This window comes from Eleutherodactylus coqui, chromosome 2 (genome assembly GCF_035609145.1).
Source record: "Eleutherodactylus coqui strain aEleCoq1 chromosome 2, aEleCoq1.hap1, whole genome shotgun sequence".
Lineage (NCBI taxonomy): Eukaryota > Metazoa > Chordata > Amphibia > Anura > Eleutherodactylidae > Eleutherodactylus > Eleutherodactylus coqui.
The window spans coordinates 123,117,435-123,141,197 of NC_089838.1; the positions used below are offsets into that span (position 1 = coordinate 123,117,435).

General features: G+C 44.0%; 1 protein-coding gene across 1 annotated transcript in view; it reads left to right on the top strand.

Annotated features, from left to right (window-relative positions):
- Window positions 1-23,763, top strand: part of ACSS3 (acyl-CoA synthetase short chain family member 3) — a 91,336-nt gene that overhangs the window by 48,219 nt on the left and 19,354 nt on the right. Inside the window, exons 8-10 of the mRNA XM_066591484.1 lie at window positions 3,374-3,525; window positions 14,216-14,319; window positions 23,057-23,152. Of these exons, the coding sequence (XP_066447581.1) occupies window positions 3,374-3,525; window positions 14,216-14,319; window positions 23,057-23,152 (352 nt within the window). The remainder of the gene's footprint in view (window positions 1-3,373; window positions 3,526-14,215; window positions 14,320-23,056; window positions 23,153-23,763) is intronic.

Genomic DNA, 23,763 nt, shown 5'->3' on the forward strand with positions numbered 1-23,763 from the left:
CTCGCAATCAAGATGTGTCAGCAGCAGCAGCACGTCGCCAGCAGTCGGTGTCGCGCGTCGTGGCAGCACAGCGGTGGGCAAGCGTCAGCAGGCCGTGCTGAAACTACTCAGCTTAGGAGATAAGAGGCACACGGCCCACGAACTGCTGCAGGGTCTGACAGAGCAGACCGACCGCTGGCTTGCGCCGCTGAGCCTCCAACCGGGCATGGTCGTGTGTGACAACGGCCGTAACCTGGTGGCGGCTCTGCAGCTCGGCAGCCTCACGCACGTGCCATGCCTGGCCCACGTCTTTAATTTGGTGGTTCAGCGCTTTCTGAAAAGCTACCCACGCTTGTCAGACCTGCTCGGAAAGGTGCGCCGGCTCTGCGCACATTTCCGCAAGTCTCACACGGACGCTGCCACCCTGCAACATCGGTTTAATCTGCCAGTGCACCGACTGCTGTGCGACGTGCCCACACGGTGGAACTCTACGCTCCACATGTTGGCCAGGCTCTATGAGCAGCGTAGAGCTATAGTGGAATACCAACTCCAACATGGGCGGCGCAGTGGGAGTCAGCCTCCTCAATTATTTTCAGAAGAGTGGGCCTGGTTGGCAGACATCTGCCAGGTCCTTGGAAAGTTTGAGGAGTCTACCCAGGTGGTGAGCGGCGATGCTGCAATCATTAGCGTCACCATTCCTCTGCTATGCCTCTTGAGAAGTTCCCTGCAAAGCATAAAGGCAGACGCTTTGCGCTCGGAAACGGAGCCGGGGGAAGACAGTATGTCGCTGGATAGTCAGAGCACCCTACTGTCTATATCTCAGCGTGGTGAGGAGGAGGAGGAGGAGGAGGAGGGGGAAGAGACAGCTTGGCCCACTGGTGAGGGTACACATGCTGCTGGCCTGTCATCCTTTCAGCGTGTATGGCCTAAGGAGGAGGAGGAGGAGGAGGATCCTGAAAGTGATCTTCCTAGTGAGGACAGTCATGTGTTGCGTACAGGTACCCTGGCACACATGGCTGACTTCATGTTAGGATGCCTTTCTCATGACCCTTGCGTTACACGCATTCTGGCCACCACGGATTACTGGGTGTACACACTGCTCGACCCACGGTATAAGGAGAACCTTTCCACTCTCATACCCGAAGAGGAAAGGGGTTCGAGAGTGTTGCTATACCACAGGACCCTGGCGGACAAACTGATGGTAAAATTCCCATACGACAGCGCTAGTGGCCGAAAGCGCAGTTCCGAGGGCCAGGTAGCAGGGGAGGCGCGGAGATCAGGCAGCATGTACAGCACAGGCAGGGCAACACTCTTTAAGGCCCTTGACTGCTTTATGGCTCCCCAGCAAGACTGTGTCACCGCTCCCCAGTCAAGGCTGAGTCGGCGGGAGCACTGTAAAAGGATGGTGAGGGAGTACGTAGCCGATCGCACGACCGTCCTCCGTGACGCCTCTGCCCCCTACAACTACTGGGTGTCGAAGCTGGACACGTGGCCTGAACTCGCGCTGTATGCCCTGGAGGTGCTTGCTTGTCCTGCGGCTAGCGTCTTGTCAGAGAGGGTGTTTAGTGCGGCTGGGGGAATCATCACAGATAAGCGTACCCGCCTGCCAACCGACAGTGCCGACAGGCTAACACTCATCAAGATGAACAAAGCCTGGATTTCCCCAGACTTCTCTTCTCCACCAGCGGACAGCAGCGATACCTAAGCAATACGTAGGCTGCACCCGCGGATGGAAGCATCGTTCTGTATCCCCATCAAAAACGGGGACCTTTTCGCTTCATCAATCTGTGTATAATATTCCTCCTCCTCCTCCTGCTCCTCCTCCTGAAACCTCACATAATCATGCCGAACGGGCAATTTTTCTTAGGCCCACAAGGCTCAGTCATATAATTTTTCTAAACAATTTTTATACGTTTCAATGCTCATTAAAGCGTTGAAACTTTCACCTCAACCAATTTTTATTTTAACTGGGCTGCCTCCTGGCCTAGTTACCACTTAAGCCACATTAACCAAAGCGATTAATGGGTTTCACCTGCCCTCTTGGTTGGGCATGGGCAATTTTTCTGATGTACATTAGTACTGTTGATACACCAATTTTTTGGGGCCCTCGCCTACAGTGTAATCAAATTAATTTTTAGCCCACCTGCATTACAGCTGACGTTACATCAGCTGTGTTGGGCACTGCAATGGGATGTATTTATGTACCGCCGGTGGCTTCCTGGCACCCACCCATGCTGTGGGTCCACAGGGAGTTGTAAATGCATCTGTGTCCACTTCTAAAGAACCCCAGTGTGACTGGGGCATGCAGTGTGGGCCGAAGCCCACCTGCATTTCATCTGACGTTAGCTCTGCTGTGTTGGGCACTGCAATGGGATATATTTATGTACAGCGGGTGGATTCCAGGGAGCCACCCATGCTGTGGGTGCACACGGAATTCCCATTGCGGAGTTGGGGATTCCCAGTTGTACCTGCCTGTGACTATTTATAAAAAACTGCGGTCTGACTGGGGCATGCAGACAACTTGACAGAATGAATAGTGTGTGGCACATAGGTTCCCCATTGCTATGCCCACGTGTGCAGCTCCAGATGGAGGTGGCACAGGATTGGATTTCTCATTGCTTCTGTACAGCATTGTGGGCTATCGCCCTGCCCCTTTTAAAGAGGGTCGCTGCCTAGCCGTGCCAACCCTCTGCAGTGTGTGCCTGCGGTTCCTCTGGCAGACGCACTTATAAATAGACATGAGGGTGGCGTGGCATGAGGGAAGCTGAAGGCTGGGCAGGGACAATTTGGTGTGCGCTGTGGACACTGGGTCGTGCAGGGGGGGGTTGGGCAGCATGTAACCCAGGAGAAGTGGCAGCAGAGTGTCATGCAGGCAGTGATTGTGCTTTGTTGGAGGTAGTGTGGTGCTTAGCTAAGGTATGCATTGCTAATGAGGGCTTTTCAGAAGTAAAAGTTGTTGGGGGGGGGGGGGCACTCTTGCCGCTATTGTGGCTTAATAGTGGGACCTGTGAACTTGAGATGCAGCCCAACATGTAGCCCCTCGCCTGCCCTATCCGTTGCTGTGTCGTTCCCATCACTTTCTTGAATTGCCCAGATTTTCACAAATGAAAACCTTAGCGAGCATCGGCGATATACAAAAATGCTCGGGTCGCCCATTGACTTCAATGGGGTTCGTTACTCGAAACGAACCCTCGAGCATCACGAAAAGTTCGTCTCGAGTAAATGGTAAATTGAATTATGATACACAAAACACCTATAGAAGAATCTTTTCATGTTTTGTAACTATTGGAATAGATTGCTCTTGCAGCTTTGAATGTGCCTCCATTGTAATATAATATGACTGTGAATATTTGTAAGCTTCTATTTTAATAATTTAAAATAAACCTATCCACAGGGAAAGCCAGTGGGAACACCCGATGCAGCTGCATATTTCCGCGTCCTCTCTGAGCATGGAGTAGCTGCCATGTTTACTGCTCCAACTGCGATTCGAGCCATTCGTCAGCAGGACCCAGAAGCTGCCCTAGGAAAGCAATATTCTTTATCAAAGTAAGGATGATTTCCCCGTGGAATTGTTATATGCCAAGATTTGTTTTATATATAGTAGTGTGCAAAAGTTTTAGGCAGGCGTGGAAAAATACTCAATCAAATATAAGGTATCCAAAAAGGAAACTGTTAGAAGACAGAAATTATTGCACAAAATAGATCTCAAAGTCCACAGATCAGGCAATATCCAAAAAAGAATATGCAGTGCACAATATTTGGATGCAAAATTTACAACAGCCCAAATACCCTTATAAATATTGTGCATTGCACATTTTTGTGGATGTTGAAAAAATGCTGCAAAGTAAGAAGCTTTCAGTCTAGTTTTGTCAGTTAATAAAAATGCAAAGTGAATGAACAAAAGAGGAAATAAAATCACATCAATATTTCGTATCAACACCCTTTTGCCTTTAAAACCGCTTCAATTCTTCTAGGTACACTCACATGCGGTCATTGAAGGAACTCGGCGGGGAGGTTGTTCTAAACATCTTGGAGAACTAACCACAGATCTTCTGTGGATGTCGGCTTGCTCAAATTCTTCTGTCTATTCATAGAGAAACAGAATTAGGATTGCGCCTTGTGAGCGATGTGGAAAGTGAAGATCAACTCACCCGGTTCTCGGTGGGTTAACCCTGTCAGGGGTTCCCACGGCACCCGCTGTCCAAGCAGGTGTATAAAATTGGTTTGTTTATTTTTTTTTTTGTTTTTTTTTTGGCTGTAGTCCAGTGCACTGGAGAGATGTCCTGGGTCACTAACAGCAACCTGGATAACCAGGAGCTGTAATTTTTGCACAAGTATCAAAAAGAAAAAAGTAAAAGAATAGTGCCCACACTCTTAAACACGCCAAATAGATGTGACTTATAGATCCATTGGAGACCTTCAGTCCAGGTAAAAATGTTTAACGGCTACGCGTTTCGGCATAAAACATGCCTTTCTCAAGCTTCAAATACATGCAGTACACATACATGCAGTATCACTTACATTTCGTGCAATTCATCACTGATGAATTGGGATTTCTCTATTTAAGAGAAATATTACAAATTTAACAACCAATTATTTGGTTGGAATGAATTGCCTGTGTAGACACAATGAACTGGTTAAATACATAGATTGGTCAATCTATGACCAGCTTTAGTAATACGTTTAAATGGGACTAATGGCTTGTTAGTAAGCAAATCAAATTATTTGTTTACTGAAAAAGCCCCAAAACTTTATTTTCTATTTGTTTTATAGAAAACCTAATAGTTTTACTGTTCATAGATCAGGGTATTATATAGTGGGGGATTAATAGCTGTTCTGTTAGGGCAATGCTCCTCGGTAACCTTTTGTCACCTGTGACTTGTAGTAAATTGCAGTATTAACTGGAGCTGCCGACCAGATAAATTGCAGACCAGAGATTGGAGCTGCGGGAAGATCATTTGCATATTCCCTGTGCCTTCTGGGAAGAGAAAATGATGACTGTAAGCTGGAAGATTGCTGGGATTAGCCGAGTCTAGCTGCTTGGAGGACATTGCCAGACCGCGCGCCGTTGTAGACTTAGTAGTATTATGCAGGTTATATATCTTCAGTACAATTTTTGACTTTTAGAAGTGTGGACGTCAATTGACAACATGGAAAAGGAGAGGAGCCATTTGGAAAGCTACAACGTAAGCTACATATTTACAGACCTACCAGAGAAAAAGCCAAACTTCACCTGCCAGAAAACTAGAGGAAAAGCTGCATAGTCTTCAGGAGAGAATAGCTACATTTAAACTTATTAAGGTGAGGATTTCCTTGATAGAGTAGAAGAAAGTCTTAAAATGTTAAAGGAAAAGAAATATCCAGTGTACCTGCAGAAGCAAAGGAATGGAAGCATGTGACCCAAAGAAGCCGGAGGATCAGGAGTCAGCCAACACCCATACTGCTCCGGAACCAGTACAAGGCTCTCAAGCAGAGAGGCCTGGTACTGGTTCCTGAGCAGAAGGAGAAAGAGGTATAGCAAGAAATGACTCTACCCACAAAGAACAGAGCACAGGAGAAAGAGGTACAGCCAAAAATGACTCTACCCACAAAGAACTGTGAAGTAAGTACACAGAGTCCTCTCGAATGGAGAAAAAGTGCTGTTGTGAAGAAGAAAATGAGAGCGGAGGTTGTGGGGGATTCCCTGCTGAGAGGAACAGAGAGGCCACTGTCTGCAGACCTGACACCTCATGAAAAGTGTGCTGTCTTCCAGGTGCACAAATCAAAGATGTGAGTGAAAGGCTATCAAGACTCTTCAGTCTTACAGAACACCACCCATTCCTACTAATACATGTAGGGACAAATGACACTGCAAAAAAAGGACCTTGCAGTTATCTGCAGAGACTTTGAAGACCTCGGAAAGAAGGTGAAGGAAATAGGAGCACAGGTGGTCTTCTCATCCATCCTCCCAGTGGATGGCCATGGAATAAGATGGAACAGGATTCTAGAGGTGAACAACTGGCTACGTCGATGGTGCTGTCAGCAAAGATTTGGATTTCTAGACCATAGAGTGAAATACCTATATGATGGACTGCTTGCTAGAGATGGGTTTAAACTAGAACAATATGGGAAGGGAAGTAAAAGTCCAGGTAAAAATATACAGCTAATTAATACATTTGAGAACTTTGCTTCTGATTTTTTTTTTTTTTTGTCTTTGCCCTTTCATTCCACTTCTAATAGCAAAGTAGAGAAGCAAGAGACACTGATCAAAAACTAAAATGTTTCTACACAAATGCACAGAGCATGGGAAACAAACAAGGACAATAAGAGCTTCTAACACAGGATGAGAAATAGGATGTCACAGGCATCACGGAAGCTTGGTAAAATTATACACATGATTGAAATACAAGGCTTGATGGATACAACTTATTTATAAGAAACAGACCTAAAAAAGGGGAGGAGGTATTGTGTTGTATGTTAGGAAAACATTCATCTCCACAGAGATTCAGGCTTCAGAGCATGGTAGTTATGTAGAAACTGTTTGGGTAAGAATATAAGGAGAGAACAACAGAAAGGACACCATTGTAGGCATTTACTATAGGCCACCTGGACAAGCAGAAGATATGGATGAACTCTTTCTACATCAGATGGCCAAGCTCTCAAAAAAGCATGACATAGTGATTATGGGAGATTTTACCTATCCTGACATTTGTTGGGAATCTCTCTCAGGTAAAAGTAATGGATCGAACAAATTCTTATCCCCTATAGCTGACAACTTTATCTTCCAAAAGGTGGTAGAGAAAACAAGGGGATCTGCTATCTTGGACCTAATCCTTACCAACAGGGAGGAAACGGTTGAGGAAGTAAGGGTGGCTGGGACCTTAGGAGGCAGTGATCATGCTATTCTTGAATTTTGGATAAAAAGGGGAGGAAGACCTGAGAAAACTCAAACCTCAAGGTTGGATTTCAGAAAGAGGGTTGGAAGAATCCAATGGCTGGAAGTTCTTAAGGACAGAAATGTCCAAGAAGGTTGAGAAATATTGCAAAATGAGATTCTCAAAGCACAATTGTTAACAATCCCTGAAAGGGCTTTTACCCACTAGCGTTTTTTTTTTAACGCTATATCGCTGCATTTTTTTTTCCATTTTTTTTTGTTTTACTGCATATGTCAATGGGACTTTCTAATGTTAAAATCGCATTGCATAAAAATCGCAGAAGCGCAAACTTGCGGGTTTTTTTTTTTTTTTCTGGTGTAATGCAATTTTTAACATTAGAAAGTCCCACTGACATATGCAGTAAAAAAAAACGCAGCGATATGGGTAAAAGCCCAAAGAAGGAAGAATGGGAAGCATTTAAAGAAACCAGGATGCATGAACACAGAAGTTGCACATTTGTTAAGAACGAAGAAAAGTATGTTTATCAAATAAAAAGAGGGGGGAATATCTAAAGAATATAATGCGCCTGCTGAAACTGTAGGACAAGTGTCAGAAAAACTAATAATGAATTGAGGCTTGCAACAGAGGCCAAAAGCAATAAAAAAAGGTTTGGGGGTATGGCAAAAGCAAAAGAAAAGTCAAAGATTCTATTGGATGCTTACAAGATGAAAATGGTGAATTGGTTAAGAATGATGTTAAAGGGGTTGTCCCGCGCCGAAACGTTTTTTTTTTTTTATTCAATAGGCCCCCCGTTTGGCGCGAGACAAACCCAATGCATGTGTTAAAAAAAAAACGTTTAGTACTTACCCGAATCCCCGCGCTGCGGCGACTTCTTCCTTACCTTACTAAGATGGCCGCCGGGATCTTCACCCACGATGCACCGCGGGTCTTCTCCTATGGTGCACCGTGGGCTCTGTGCGGTCCATTGCCGATTCCAGCCTCCTGATTGGCTGGAATCGGCACACGTGACGGGGCAGAGCTACGAGGACCAGCTCTCCGGCACGAGCGGCCCCATTCACCAAGGAGAAGACCAGACTGCGCAAGCGCGTCTAATTGGGCGATTAGACGCTGAAATTAGACGGCACCATGGAGACGAGGACGCTAGCAACGGAACAGGTAAGTGAATAACTTCTGTATGGCTCATATTTAATGTACGATGTATATTACAAAGTGCATTAATATGGCCATACAGAAGTGTATAACCCCACTTGCTTTCGCGGGACAACCCCTTTAAGAAGGCAAAACTTTTAAATTCCTATTTTGTATCTATTTTCTCTCAGAAAGTAGACGGAACATCAACTGATCTTCCCTGTGCTATTGGGGGAATAAAAGAATGCCCGCTATCTGTAAGTAGAGAGATGGTGAGGGAACACTTAGCTAACTTAAATGAATTCAAGTCTCAAGGTCCAGATGAATTACATCCTAGGATACTAAAGGAAGCAGCAGAGGTCATTTCTGAACCACTCACCATAATTTTTGAAAATTCCTGGAGAACAGAAAAAGTCCCAGAAGATTGGTAAAGGGCAAAGGTTGTCCCTATCTTCAAAAAAAAGGGAAGAAGGTGGATCCAGGAAACTACAGGCCTGTGAGCCTGACTTCTATACCGGGCAAGATCTTTGAACAAATTGTTAAACAGCATGTATGCAAGTACTTGGATAAAAATGGAGTAATTAACCAGAGCCAGCATGTGTTTGTAACAAACAAGTCACGCCAGACGACTCTAATTTTCTTCTATGACAGAATGACCGACTGGATTGCTCAGAGAAATGTGGTGGATATAGTATATCTTGACGTTAGTAAAGCATTTGACAAAGTATCTCATACACTCCTTACTGATAAAATGACCAAATATGGTTTGACAAGGCCACTGTTTAGGTGGATTCATAACTAGCTGAGTGATCGTATTGAAAGAGTGGTCATAAATGGCTGCACATCTAAGTGGAAGAATGTATCCAGTGGGGTACCACAAGGCTCTGTCCTAGGCTCAGTGTTGTTCAACATTTTTATAAATGATCTGGATGAGGGAATTGATGGGAAACTGATCAAATTTGCCAATTACCCAAAGCTAGGAGGGATAGCTAACACTGGGGAAGAGAGAGACATTCAAAAAGATCTAGAAAAGCTTGAACAGTGGGCGGCGACTAACAGAATGGTATTTAACAAGGAGAAATGCAAAGTCCTACATCTGGGCAAGAAAAATGAAAAAAAGCACATACAGAATGGGAGGAATTGAGCTAAGCAGCAGCACATGTGAAAAAAACTTGGGTATACTAATAGATCATAGATTTAACATGAGTCAACAATGTGATGCCGCAGCCAAAAAGGCAAACACAATTCTGGTATGTATTTAGAGAAGCATAGAGTCTAGATCAGGTGAGGTAATTATCCCCCTCTACTCTTCCTTAGTCAGACCTCATCTGGAATACTGTGTCCTGTTCTGGGCACCCCACTTTTAAAAAGACATAGACAAACTGGAGCAAGTTCTGAGAAGTTACCAAGATGGTTAGTGGTCTGCAAAACATGTCCTATGAGGAACGGTTAAAGGATTTGGGAATATTTAGATTGCAAAAAAGAAGGCTGAGAGGAGACTTAATAGCTGTCACAAATATCTGAAGGGCTGTCACAGTGCAGAGGGATCAGCCCTATTTTCATTGCCACAGGAGGTGGCGAGTTCTCCTTCAATGGAAGTGTTCAAACAAAGGCTGGACGAATATCTGTCTGGGATGATTTAGTGAATCCTGCACTGAGCAGGTGGTTGGACCCAATGACCCTGGAGGTCCCTTCCAACTCTACCATTCTATGATTCTATTACTTGTTTGTAAGTATTTCTCTATAACGTCACCAGTGATTGCCATGCAACTTTTCCTCCTATAAGGAAAATAAGGTAATCTGTGATTTGTGTAATGCAGTGCCTACTTTACTTTTCACTGTGGCATCCTAGCCTTATGTGTGAGTGCTTTGTGATGGGTTGGCTGATACCATTAATTCAAAGCATACTAGAAAAAATGTTCAAAAGCGGCGCCGTTCTTCAGCACCCAGTTTGAGCTCTGCCAATTTTGTTTTGCATTGAGATTTTGCTGTTTTTCTGCTGCCCTGCTGTTTGCAATCCACTTACACAAGGAGGATGTGTCCTAAATCAGCCATTCTGCCAGTACTGTGCTGGACAGGACTTCCTCTCCCACACTTTCCATCCTACCTTGTATAGCCTTGTTCCAATCAACTGCAAGACAACATCTGAATCCATATCCTTCTGTTGTATGTAGTAACTAGCAGTGTCCCCATGGCCTTGTTACTACAGAAGCCAAGCGCCTAACACAGTGGCTTGCAAAGATGCTTGAAGGGAGACCCTTACTGGCAGGCACTTCAAACTTGATTTTCACTGGAGGACCATAATTCGTGTGTGAAAAGTTAGTATCCATTTAAAGGAATAATGCACTGGTAGCCTCTGATTCCTCCATAATGGGAAACCTTTTGCAGCTCTTTTAGTTAATAAGGGGTTCTGAGCATGGGCATGAAAGAAATGCAGTGGATTTGTGTGTGTTTTTGTAATAGATAAAAGCCACAATCTGGAAAATCATGTGTAATATATACAGTGGTCCCTCATGTTCCAATAATGATTTTTCTCTGGAACAGCAATGGTAGGTTGAAAACCTTGCTAAGACTGTGGAAAATTAATAATTGGTTCCAAAGCCTCCGAAATGGCAACCTAAAATAAGAAAAAGTGAAGGTTAAAACAAATAAGCAGATAACTAATACAGGTATAGCAAGTCCTTACCTATAAAAGTTAGGCCTCCTTTTACACTAGTATTTTTACTCAGCTAATTTGGTAAAATAATAATTAAAAAATCGTGACCACGTAAAGCATTGGATTCCAATGCATTCATTCACATGGGTGATTATTAGCCGTGTAAAAAATGCTATATATATATATATTATATATTTTTTCTTTTCTCGACTGTGATGTAGGTGGTTGGAAATTGTAACACTCTTGTGAAAGAGGCCTACACACAGTATAAGGGTGCGTTCACATGAACGTATATCTGCTCGGTTTTCACGCCGAGCCGATATACGTTGTCCTCGTGCAGGGGGGGGGAGGTTGGAAGAGCCCAGGAGCAGAAACTCAGCTCCCGCCCCCTCTCTGCCTCCTCTCCACCCCTCTGCACTATTTGCAATGGGGAGAGGCGGAACGGGGGCGGGGCTAATTCCCGGAACTTAGCCCCACCCCCGTTCCGCCTCCTCTCATTGCAAATAGTGCAGAGGGGCGGAGAGGAGGCAGAGAGGGGGTGGGAGCTCAGTTCCTGCTCCTGGGCTCTTCCAGCCTCCCCCCCCCCTGCACATGAGGACAACGTATATCGGCTCGGCGTGAAAACCGAGCCGATATACGTTCGTGTGAACGCACCCTAATGGTGAAGTCACACGAACGTATATCGGCTCGGCTTTTACACCGAGCCGATATACGTTGTCCTCGTGTGCAGGGGGGGGGGGAGGATGGAAGAGCCAGGAGCAGGAACTGAGCTCCCGCCCCCCTCTCAGCCCCACCCCTTCCCATTGCAAATAGTGCAGAGGGGCGGAGATGAGGCGAAGTTCCACGCATTAGCCCTGCCCCACCTCTCCCCATTGCAAATAGTGCAGAGGGGCGGAGAGGGGGGCGGGAGCTCAGTTCCTGCTCCTGGCTCTTCCATCCTCCCCCCTGCACACGAGGACAACGTATATCGGCTCGGCGTGAAAACCGAGCCGATATACGTTCGTGTGACTTCACTCTAATGGAGCTGTCTTTACCTGATGCTCAAAGGCGAAGCTCATCCTGGCACATGTAAAGAGCAGTACTGGACATGTAGTACTGCAGTGTACTGTAGAGGTGCTACTAAGCAGCTAATCAGTGCATGCACTTCAGCAATACAGATGTTTTACTTGTGAAATACCCATGCTGATTGGCTGTATATTCTAGCCACTCGCACATGCCTCGGATCCACATTTTCTGTGACCTTGTATCTTTAATGTGGTTTTAAGTTACAATAGAAGACGAAAGGCCATTATATGCTTTAATTATTGTAACCTGACATTATAATTGGTATTTCTTATCTGTGAATTCTGCAAGAAAGGCCGGAGAGATAAATGAATGGCCGCAAGAAAATCTAAATTTCACAGCCAAATTTGCATGCAAAGGAAAGCTGTTGCTAATATATATTCTACATGCAACCGATTATAAGAAAACCGCCGAAACCATCCTTGCCATGTCTGTTCCAGTACATGATGGTGTCTTGACTGTGTAGTGAACTTGCACTGATTAGAAATGGAAAGATCCATACCCAAATGTATGTTAATGTACTGTTTGCTTAGGGAATTGCTTAATATATTTTTATCCTTGGCATGAACATTTGCCCACTAGGAACGTGTTAAGTTGCGCCGAAAGGCAAACTTGCTATATAAAGCTTCATATTTGTTGATGTTTGCTTAATTACAGAGTTAGAGGAATCTTCATCACTAATCAGCTGTGACACGAGGCTGCTACAAGCTCGCTCTCAGCAGGATTGTGCAAATTCTCTGATGAAAACTATACAGTGATTCATTCCTGCATCGTTTATATTTCACATCATTAGAGTCATCCCAGAAGGAGACATTGCGGGACAGACTGATTGAAAAATCATAATTAAACTGCTTTACTCTTCATATCTTAAATGTAGTATAAAGTTTATTCCAATTTTAATTTGGAAAAGTAAACTGTGATTACTACTTGCCTTTAAAGTAAAGCATCACCTGCAACTGAAATTGGCTATATAGTCAACAAATGTAGAAGTCTGGTACCTTGTGTTGTATCTTCTTTACCTTCTTATCTCTTCTCACTTTTTTAATTAATTTCAATGGAAAGCAAGTGTCTTGATAGGTATCCAATTATTAGCTGTCCTTGTTTAGTACTTTGAGTGCCCAAGAGCGTCCTGTTTTGGAATGGATGTTGATTTCATTGACTCATTAATATGTTAATACCCCTGAAAGACCAAACCTGAATATGAAAGGGTTAATATGATTTATTAAGTAGCCAAAGGTAGTAAGGCATTAATGAGCCATTAGCTTAGTTTCAGCCTGACATCATATGAAGAAGGGGAGCCAAAGGTGTTTTTGTGAGCTTTGAATCCTCTGCTTTTCATCTTGGAGAGTAGAATGATGAAATCCTTAGTTCATTGGGAGCTGCAAAAAATCCATATGCTGTAAACTTAATCTTGTGGCAGCTGCAGATAGCCAGGATTGTATCAATAGTTCTATAGAAATGGCAACAGAGCAAACCAAAAACACATAATAAAAAAAGAACTTGTTTAGTGGGTGGTAGCAACCCATGACCTTTAGGCCTCATGCCCACGGCCGTGACGGACTCCACCAGCCGAATATCGCAGCGGAGTCCGCCACGGTGCCCCCCATACTCCCACTCCGGGTCCGCTGTACGCGTCCTGCATGGAGGGCTGGCGCGCATGCGCAGTGCAGCGCGTGACGTGCCAGCAGTATGGGATGATGCGGTGGGCGGGGCACGTATTCATGTGATACTTCCGCTGTGCTAGACTAGAAGTACGTCGTGATGGCCAGCTTCCATTGACTACAATGGAAGCCAGCCACGTGTATCATCACGGCAAATAGCATGCCGCATTTCCTTTCACGCTGCAGAATTCTGCGGTGGAATTCCGCAGCGTGAACATTGAGCTATTGGGTTCAATAGAACCTAATAGCTGCGGGATAACCCTGTGGATTTCTGTAAAAATTATGCTATGTATCCACTCTAAAATCTGCACTGAAAGTCATACAAATTTTATTGTTGGTTTTGGTGTTAAATTTAGCCATGGATTTGATGTTGTCACTGCAGATTTTATTCATTACCGTTCCAGATCTTTATCATTTCCGCAACTTATACAGCATGTGCAGATTTGGAATCTGCAGAAGATTTTATACGCTATGGAAGAATAGCGTTTAGTAACATCCCATACACTAACATTGTACTGCACTTTGTTGCAGAATTTGGGTGCGGATTCCACAATCAAAATGCTTTAACAAGTATATAATATGTGAATCCACTCAAATTGCCTGAAGGGGTCAAATCATTCAGTCCATTCCTTCTTCACTTCTCAATTAATCCAAATAAGTTCAGTCAATAAATCTAGCCTGCTTAATGGTGGGTTCCAGGCAGCAAATGCTACATTTTCATATACTATACAGCCAATATGTTTGTTAAGGATGAAGCTTAACTAGTAATTAGCATGCAATAATGACAAAAATGATAACTTGATGATAACCATGGCCACACTCAACAAAGCCATTTCACCACTCTTTTCGACTAGATTCAAGACCCTCTTTGTTGCCGGAGAACGGTGTGATGTAGAAACCTTAGAATGGTCCAAAAGAATTTTCAAGGTTCCTGTGCTGGATCATTGGTGGCAAACTGGTAAGTACGTTTTACAATTTGATAGATTGTCTTTTTACACTGAGCAATTAATTGTTGGAATGAGCGAATTAGTTCTTTGCTTTCAAATGACCTCTTTGTACACACGTAGATTGGTTAAAATTTTTCAGTATTTTTGTCATGGCTCATTAGTCCATTGTTGGTCGGTATGGGGAGTCTGGGAATGGTTTGCGAATGACTAAACTAGCGCCTTATACGCGGAACAACTGGCGAACAATGATAAAGTAAAGATTCATTTTTAACACGAATCAACAATTATTTGAACAAATTGTTCCACCTAAAAAGGGCTTATTTTGGGTCCCAAATGCAGTAAATGCTGGAGAGGGACCGTCATGAAACTCATATATAAATACTAGGGCAGGTAATAACTAGAAGAGTTGCTCCGACAATTCAGGTTTCATTTATTCAAAGCAGATGTAAATAACAGTAGTTGGATTTTTGCTATGGGTAGCATGTCCAGTTCTTAAAAAGAGAGAGAGACTTTAAAACAAACAAACTTGCTTACTAAGGCCTCATGCCAATAGCTGTGTTGACTGACTCCACCAGCGACATATCGCAGCAGAGTCCGACACCGCGCCCCCCCCCCCCCCCCCAAAGACCCCATAACTCACCTCTCTGGATCTGCCGTGTAAGTCCCGTCCGGTGAGCCGTCCCGCATGCACAGTGCAGCGCAAAACGCACCGGTGGTGGGTGATGATGCGTACTCACGTGATACTTCCGCTGTACTCACACCAGAAGTATTGCTTGACGGATGGCTTCCATAAACTACAATGAAAGCCAGCCGCGCATTTCGTCCGTGGCAATTAGAACATGCCGCAATTTCTTCCACACTGCGTTATTCCGCAGTGTGAACATTGGAAGGCAGAAAGCTATTAGGTTTAGAGATGAGCGAGCGTACTCGTCCGAGCTTGATACTCGTTCCAGTATTAGGGTGTTCGAGATGCTCGTTACTCGAGACGAGTACTATGCGGTGTTCGAGTCACTTTCATTTTCTTCCCTGAGAAATTTGCGCGCTTTTCTGGACAATAGAAAGACAGGGAAGGCATTACAACTTCCTCCTGTGATGTTCCAGCCCTATACCACTCCCCTGCAGTGAGTGGCTGGCGAGATCAGGTGTCACCCGAGTATTAAAATCTGCCCCGCCCGCGGCTCACCACAGATGCATTCTGACAGAGATCAGGGACAGTGCTGCTGATGCCGGAGCTGCTATAGGGAGAGCGTTAGGAGTTATTTTGGGCTTCAAGAACCCCAACGGTCCTTCTTAGGCCATAGTCAGAAATCGCAGATCGCACCTATCTGCGATCTGCGATTCCTGTTCTCTTCTCTATATGCGCTCAATGGGGCCGGCGGCAGCAGCGCCGACCCCATTGAGAACATATAGAAGACAAATCATTCTTCTCTGACAGCTGTGGCAGAGAAGAACGATGTTTGCCCATTGAATTCAATGGAGCCGGCAATACAGCAGGTTCCACTGAAAGCAATGGGCTGCCGGTGTGCGCGGGATGAATTGTCGGGATGGGCTTAAATATAGAAGCCCTTCCCTGCAATTCATCCAGAAATGTGTTAAAATAAAAAATATATATATACTTACATTGTCCCGGCAGACGGAGTTCAGCGCGGCCGGCAGTGGGTGTGAAGGGGGTGTGAGTCAGACCTGCCTCTGATTTGGCTCAGGCCCTTCCCGACAATTCATCCCGCGCACGCCGGCAGCCCATTGCTTTCAGTGGAACCGTCTATAAGCATGTAACCCAGGAGAAGTGGCAGCGGAGTGTCATGCAGGCAGTGATTGTGCTTTGTTGGAGGTAGTGTGGTGCTTAGCTAAGGTATGCCATGCTAATGAGGGCTTTTCAGAAGTAAAAATTGTTGGGAGGGGGGGGCCCACTCTTGCCGCTATTGTGGCTTAATAGTGGGACCTGGGAACTTGAGATGCAGCCCAACATGTAGCCCCTCGCCTGCCCTATCCGTTGCTGTGTCGTTCCCATCACTTTCTTGAATTGCCCAGATTTTCACAAATGAAAACCTTAGCGAGCATCGGCAATATACAAAAATGCTCGGGTCGCCCATTGACTTCAATGGGGTTCGTTACTCGAAACGAACCCTCGAGCATCGCGATAATTTCGTCCCGAGTAACGAGCACCCGAGCATTTTGGTGCTCGCTCATCTCTAATTAGGTTCAATAGAAACGAATAGCTGCAGGATAACACCGTGGATTTCCAAAGCGTAAAACGCGTCAGGATTCCGTCCGTGGGCATCAGCCCTTAACCTCTGGATACATTTAGAAACAAAGATGGCTTTTGAGCAATCATTTTGCATAAAACTACTACTTGGTACTAATGCCTTTTAGTACCAATTAGTAGCATGTGAGCAGCCAGGAGCTGTATTCAGGGAACAGACCACCTGCTGTTCCCTGATTACATTCCCTTTGTTCTGCCATGGGGCTAACAGTAAACATAATGTAATCAGCTGTAATCAGTGCTCCCAGGCAGAACACACTGAACAGTCCGTCTTATCAGCTCTTCTGCTTAAGGATGGATTTCATGCCAAACTGATATCTATATTTCTGCAAAAAAGTAAAAGCTGGGCACATTTTATACATGATTATCGCTCAAAAGATTACTTTCAAGTGAATTTTGAGCTATAATTGTTGTCTAAATGGGTCTTAAAAGACCTGTAATTTTATTTTATTTTTTTTTTATTTTATTCATTCCTGCTAGAGATGAGCGAGTATACTCGCTAAGGCACATTACTCGAGCGAGTAGTGCCTTGGCCGAGTATCTCCCCGCTCGTCTCTAAAGATTCGGGGGGCGGGGAGCGGTGGGGGAGAGCAGGGAGGAACAGAGGAAAGATCTCTTCCTCCCTCTTCCCCCCCCCCCCCCTTTCTTCCCCGCCGCAACTCACCTGTCACCCGCGCCGGCCCCCGAATCGTTAGAGACAAGCGGGGAGATACTCGGCTAAGGCACTACTCGCTCGAGTTATGTGCCTTAGCGAGTATACTCGCTCATCTCTAATTCCTGCCCTTCTTGCCTCTTGTTTTTTGTGGGACAAATTAAATTGCACCATTGAAAAATACAGTGTACCATAAAATGTATAACTTAAAAAAAAATGTTTAAGCGAGTAAAAATAAAAAGAAAATGCTATTTATTTATTTATTTATTTTAAGATTTGTTTTTAAGGCATACAAAGTGCAGTAAAAATAATCTGTTGCCTTTACTCTATGGGGTAGTATAATTACAATTATGTAAATGTTGTATTTTTTTATGTTCAATTACTTCTAACAAATAAAAAAAGATTGTTACCTTATTGTGAAACTTTATTTTTCCATCGATTGCACGGTGTGAGGACTTCTGTTTTCATGGAGCGAGCTTTATTTTTTATTGGTAATATTTTTGGATACGTACTGCTTTGTGATCAATTTTTATTTTATTTTTTATTGAGGGGTGACTGGGTCAGTGTTTTTAAAGAAAAAACAAATGCAATTCTGACATTTGTGTATTTTTTTTTTCTCTTTTTACAACATTTACTCTGCAGGACAGATAATTTTGGGATATTTTAATAGTTTGGACTTCAATATATGTAACCATGCCAATTTTCTTTTTTCTTCAATATTTTTTTAAGTGTATGCTGGGAAAAGTGTTTTAGTTTTAACATTTTAAATATGTTTTATTCCTTTTAATACTTAAACTTTTATATTTTAGTTCCCGCAGAAGAATCTAATTGCTTGTACAATATACTGCATTACTGGTCTATTGCAGTATATTGTACTTTTACAGGCAAAACTTAATGGGCTGAAATACTTAGCAAGCCTAGGAGCCAACAATAGACACCAGGCTACCCCCAACCCATGTGCTGCACTTAGAGCTCTGTAGATGCAGCTTGTTCTGGATGGTTGGTTATTTGCAAACACTTCACACTGACCCTGCACCTGTTTCATGTAAACTCCGGCCACGGTGCTGAGTCAGGTTTTTGTAGGGTGGTACTGCCTAAGATAAGTAGCTCAACTCTCGTAAGGGCAATTATGCCTCTGAATGGAGGGGGGCACCTTTCTATAGCTTGCCTCAGGCATCAGAGTCTAGGTTTACCTCTGACCAGCTGCAAATGTAGGTCAGCTGATCCACATTCATCCAATAGGTAAACCCTGCCTAAATAAAAGACACTATGAAAATATCATATGCCATGATGAGAATGTAGAAAAGAGCACACTGCTCCAGGACCCCAACATACATTTCACACTAGCTTCATCAAGACTCTGAAAATGCAACTTTGTCATTTGGGAAAGTGGAAGGAGGGCTGGCTGTGAGGATGAGCCATGGTTAATGGGACCACTTGTGACCCCCTAGTGACCTTTAAGTGTCCTCGGGCACTGGCATAACTATAAGGGATACGGTTGCACCCGGCCCCAGGAGCCTTAGGGGGCTCATAAGCCTCTCTTCTCTATAAAGGGAACCCAGTGCAATGAATAAAGCATTAGAGTTGTGGGCCCTGTTACAGGTTTTGCTTTGGGGCCCAGAAGCTTCAAGTTACGCCTCTGTCCTCAGGGATACATTAATTTTTTTTATGACTGCAGTTGCAGATAATTTTCCTGCATTTTTGTCTTTTTTTTAATTGTTACAGGGATGATATGATGAGCTTCTGCTTACCTAATCGTCTCTAATGTTAATTAAGGGCAGCAATTCCTTCTGCTCACAGTAACTCACAGAGGCAGAATTTGCCACCTGATATGAGAACATTTTTGTTCTACATCAAACAGGCTTGTATGCGTTATCATTCTTAAACTTTATGACATCTGCAGCAGTTTTATGGTGAAATGATGAAGAACAGATAACCTAAATCCAGCATTTTCTCTGATGCTCATTTTATGCAGATTTTGATTGAGAATTACCTTAGTTACATATTTCTCAAACAAAATCCAGATCATCAGCTTAAATGCAAATCTTCATCTGCGGTCTAATCTGCTTACTGGAGACAACATGTGAATGCATACTATGATTGTGTAGAAAGTCAGATTGAAGAAAATTGGATTTTAAGTGTTACAATTATTAATCTTTAACTTAATTAAATTAACTTCTTAATTAACTGATAATCCAGAATAACAAAGAGGTCTTGTTATCTACAGATCTATTGCCACCAGGTTGTAAATGTTTTATAGTCTTGTTGGTCAATCCATATCAGATTAGGGGAAGGCAAGATGATAAAAGTGATTTGCAGGTGTGATGTGCTCTGTGTCAATATTTTAATCAATAAAAAGGAACCTGTCACCACTTTTTTTTTACACCTATTAACCCCCCTATACCATTTAAAAAGTCATAAAATAGGCATTTACATAGTAAGGCTTTATTCCCACGAGCGTGTATCAGCCAGCCATTTTCATGGCCCGCCGATATACGCTGTGATCTGATGCATTGGATTTAAATGCATCAGATCACATGGCCGTATTCCTGAGATGTAAAAGCGCACGGCCAGGCCAATATAGCGCCAGGCGTTTTTTTACGTCAGGCCCAGAAGATAGTCCTGGAACTATCTTTTGGGACGGAATACGTCGGCCGCTGCATGGACTCCTATGGGAGCCCATGACAGAGCAGGAGGTGGGAGGGAGTTTAGCAGCGTGGCTGCTAAACTCCCTCCCTCTGCTTTACCCTCCCCCCGCAGGCTCACCTCTGCTCTCCTTTCCCCTGGCTCTTGGCAATGGGAGGGGGCACAGCTAGGCTCCACACCCTCCACACCCCTTGTCCGCAGCCAACAATGGAGGATCAGCAAGTGTTTCCCATATTTTTCAACAGAAAGCCTTGCATTGCACTCGCATGCGCATCGCACACTGCAATGTGTTTTGCTGTCTCCTTAAAAACATGCGGCGATGCATTCTGAAGAATGTGAAAACATAGGACACACCACAATTTTTCCCGCATCACTTATGTATTTGACTCCGTTCAAAAAAATGTGGTTCTTATTCGTGCAAGATTTGTGATTGCGTGATTTTTCTCTGCCGTGTGAAAGCGGCCTTATATAAATGTGCCACTATATGTTTATGATCTAAAGATCCTTATACATGCTGCTTAATGGGTATTTCCATCCAAGAATCAATTATGTCCAGGGGCATAACTAGAGGGGATGCGGTTGCACCCAGGCCCCGGACCCTTTGGGGGCCCATAAGGCCTCTCTTTTCCATATAGTACTATGAATAAAGCATTATAGTTGGGGCCCTGTTACAGGTTTTGCATTGGGGCTCAGAAGCCTCAAGTTACGCCTCTGATAGTGGGTATAACAAACAGCCACCTTCCAGCTATATTTAATTTCCCTTAGGGTCTACAGTAGCTGACATCTTGGGGTATGTTCATATGTAGCAGATTTGTTGCTGAACTTTCTGTGGATGTCCTATTCCTCTGAATTGGGTTTGCAGAAACCCCATCACATGTATGTAACACATCTTCAGTCAGACATTTCTGTAACAAATCTGTTGCATATGAACGTAATGTGAAAGATGCTTTTTCACCCCTGGTAATTCAATGTAGATGGGGACAGAAATTCCAATGCCATCCTAGATTCCCTTTTTTTTTTCTATGGCACCATGAAAATCGCACTATCCTATTTTATAGTTAAAATGGGTATTTTCAAAGTTCTGTAATATGAGTTTACATACTAGATCCAATGAGGGGGAATCCAAAAACCATTTAAATAATGGGATAAAATAGCGCCAACATATTTAACAGCACTTTAGAATTAGGGAGGAACAAACATTTGCATGGAGTTCATATGCTCTCCCCATATTTGCGTGGGGTTTTCCAGGTACTCCAATTTCCTCCCACACTCCAAAACTATGCAGATAGGTGGCTATAGATTGTGAGCCCCGGTGGGGACAGAACCCAGTATCAGGGGTTATAAAGTGCGTAATATTAGAGATGAGTGAACATACTCGCTAAGGCAAATTACTCGAGCGAGCAGTGCCTTATTCGAGTACCTGCCCGCTCGTCTCTAAAGATTCGGCTGCCGGCGGGGGAGAGCGGGGAGGAACGGAGGAGAGATCTCTCTCCCTCTCCCCCCCCCCCCCCCCCGTTCCACCCTGCTCACTGCCGCAACTCACCTCTCACCCGCGCCGGCAGCCGAATCTTTAGAGACGAGCGGGCAGGTACTCGAATAAGGCACTACTCGCTCGAGTAGTTTGCGTTATCAAGTATGCTCACTCATCTCTATGTAATATGTATGAGTTACAGAAATAAAGGTGGTTATTTATTACGTAAAATGACAGCTACTTAAATTAAATGAGTTAACATTAAGACAATAGAAGAGAGGGTCCTGTCCATAAGAGCTTACAATCTAAATAGAAATCGAGGAGTGACAGGATATGCATACTATTAGAAGCATAGAAAATGTATGGCAGAAAAAATCCACATGGTCAGTCTAGTCTGCCCTTAGGTTATTCCCTTGTTTTGGCAAGGCATAAATAAAGCTGCATAGAATCCAGTCTTCCTGACTACTTTTTTTTTTCTTACAAAGAATCTAAGATTTTCATATGGACTATAAATATGTAAGTTTTAATGCCGTCTTTGCATGCTTCCAAACAGAATCTGCAGTCCTGAGTCCCTATAGCTCTGTACCACGGTGAAGTAGACACTCCATGTTCCTCCATATCATGCTGTATTATATGCATATTCTCTCTTAAAGCCTTGTCGTAATACTCAGGAAAACAAAATATTTATATTTTTAGTTTGAGGTGTATGGAGATACAGTAGAGCCACATACTGTAGATTTCCATGGGTGCGGAATATTACTACAGTACTGTTAATAGACCCTAATGCTGGGTTTACACAGGACAAATGTTGGGCAAACGATGCCCGACACTTGTCACTCTGTGTCCTCGCTCCCGTACTCCTGCACAGGAGCTACTATTGCTGGCTCGCTCATAGAGCCGCCAGCAGGGGGGCGGGGCGGCAGCAGGAGATTTCTCTTCTCTCGCTCCCCCGCCCCTCTCGTTGACATAACACAGTGGCCGTTCAGTACTGAACGGTAGCTAGTTACATTGAACGAGAAGCGATCAGCTCATTGTCCATCGTTTATGCTGCATAAACAATGGATGATCAGCTGATCGCTCCTTGTTTAGTTTAAATAGCGGCTGTTCAGTACTGAACGGCCGCTGTGTTATGTCAATGGAGAGGGGCGGGGGAGCGAGAGAAGAGAAATCTCCTGCTGCCTCCCCGGTGTGAGACAGCGATATTAGCTCCTGTGCAGGTGTATGGGAGCCAGTATGTGTGGGGACGAGTGTTGGCCATTGTTTGTAAACCCAGCATAAGGCCGCCTGTACACGGGCGGAAATCCCGCGGCGGGATTTCCCGCGGGATTTCCGCCACTGAAAGTTTGCATAGGAGTGCATTACAATACGCACTCCTATGCAGACGGCCACGGTTTGGCCGCGCGAAATCTCGCGCGGCAAAGAAACCGCGGCATGTCCTATTTTTGTGCGGGGCACGCACTCACCCGGCCGCCGGCTCCGGTCTGCGCATGCGCCGGCTGCGCCGCAGCCAGCACATGAAAGAGCCGGGGCCGCCAGGCGCGGGTGAGTATGTGCTTGTCCCTGCAGGCTCTCGGGTCGGGTCCCGCGGCGAGAATTCTCGCTGCCGGATCCGACCCGCTCGTCTGCAGGCGGCCAAAGTCTATTATTTTTTTTCTGCAATATACTATGATATTTATCTGTGCTCTTATCTTATCCTTATGGTTCAACTGTCTTTAGAAACGGGATCCCCTATTTCAGCAACATGTACTGGTCTGGGAAATTCATTAACGCCTCCCCCAGGGCAAGCTGGGAAGCCTGTACCAGGATACAACGGTAAGTCAATGCACTTCACATGAAAGTCTTCACTTATTTCAAGCACTGTGATTTCATGTTGCTTCGGCAAGTAACATTATTTCTATTTTATCAAGAGAATAAACCTCAGCACTGCACAGCTTAAAAAAATCCTGCCATTAGAGAGGCCAGGCTGCACCAGAACTCTTGTAAATTGGCATGCAGATTATAATATATATATATATATATATAATATATATATATATATATATATATATATATATATATATATATATATATATATATATATATATATATATATATATATATATATAATATACACACACACACAATTCTAACTTCCAATGATCCACCTTCACAATAGGGAAAATGTCACTTACATTGATGGGTGACTTTGTTGTCACTGCCTTCTACTCGAGTGGTTCTTTTTTGCCAAACCACGTATTTGTTTAAAATGAAAAAAATGTAACTCTTAGTTACACACATGGGGTACTCAAATTTTGGGGCAATCCTGAGTTATCATTCTAAGAACTTTACACCTAAAATGCCTGGAGTTTTATTAAACAAATACTTTCAGCTTTTTAGTTTCTTTTAAACTGTTTGAATAAATGCATCCCAATGCCAACGTCTTC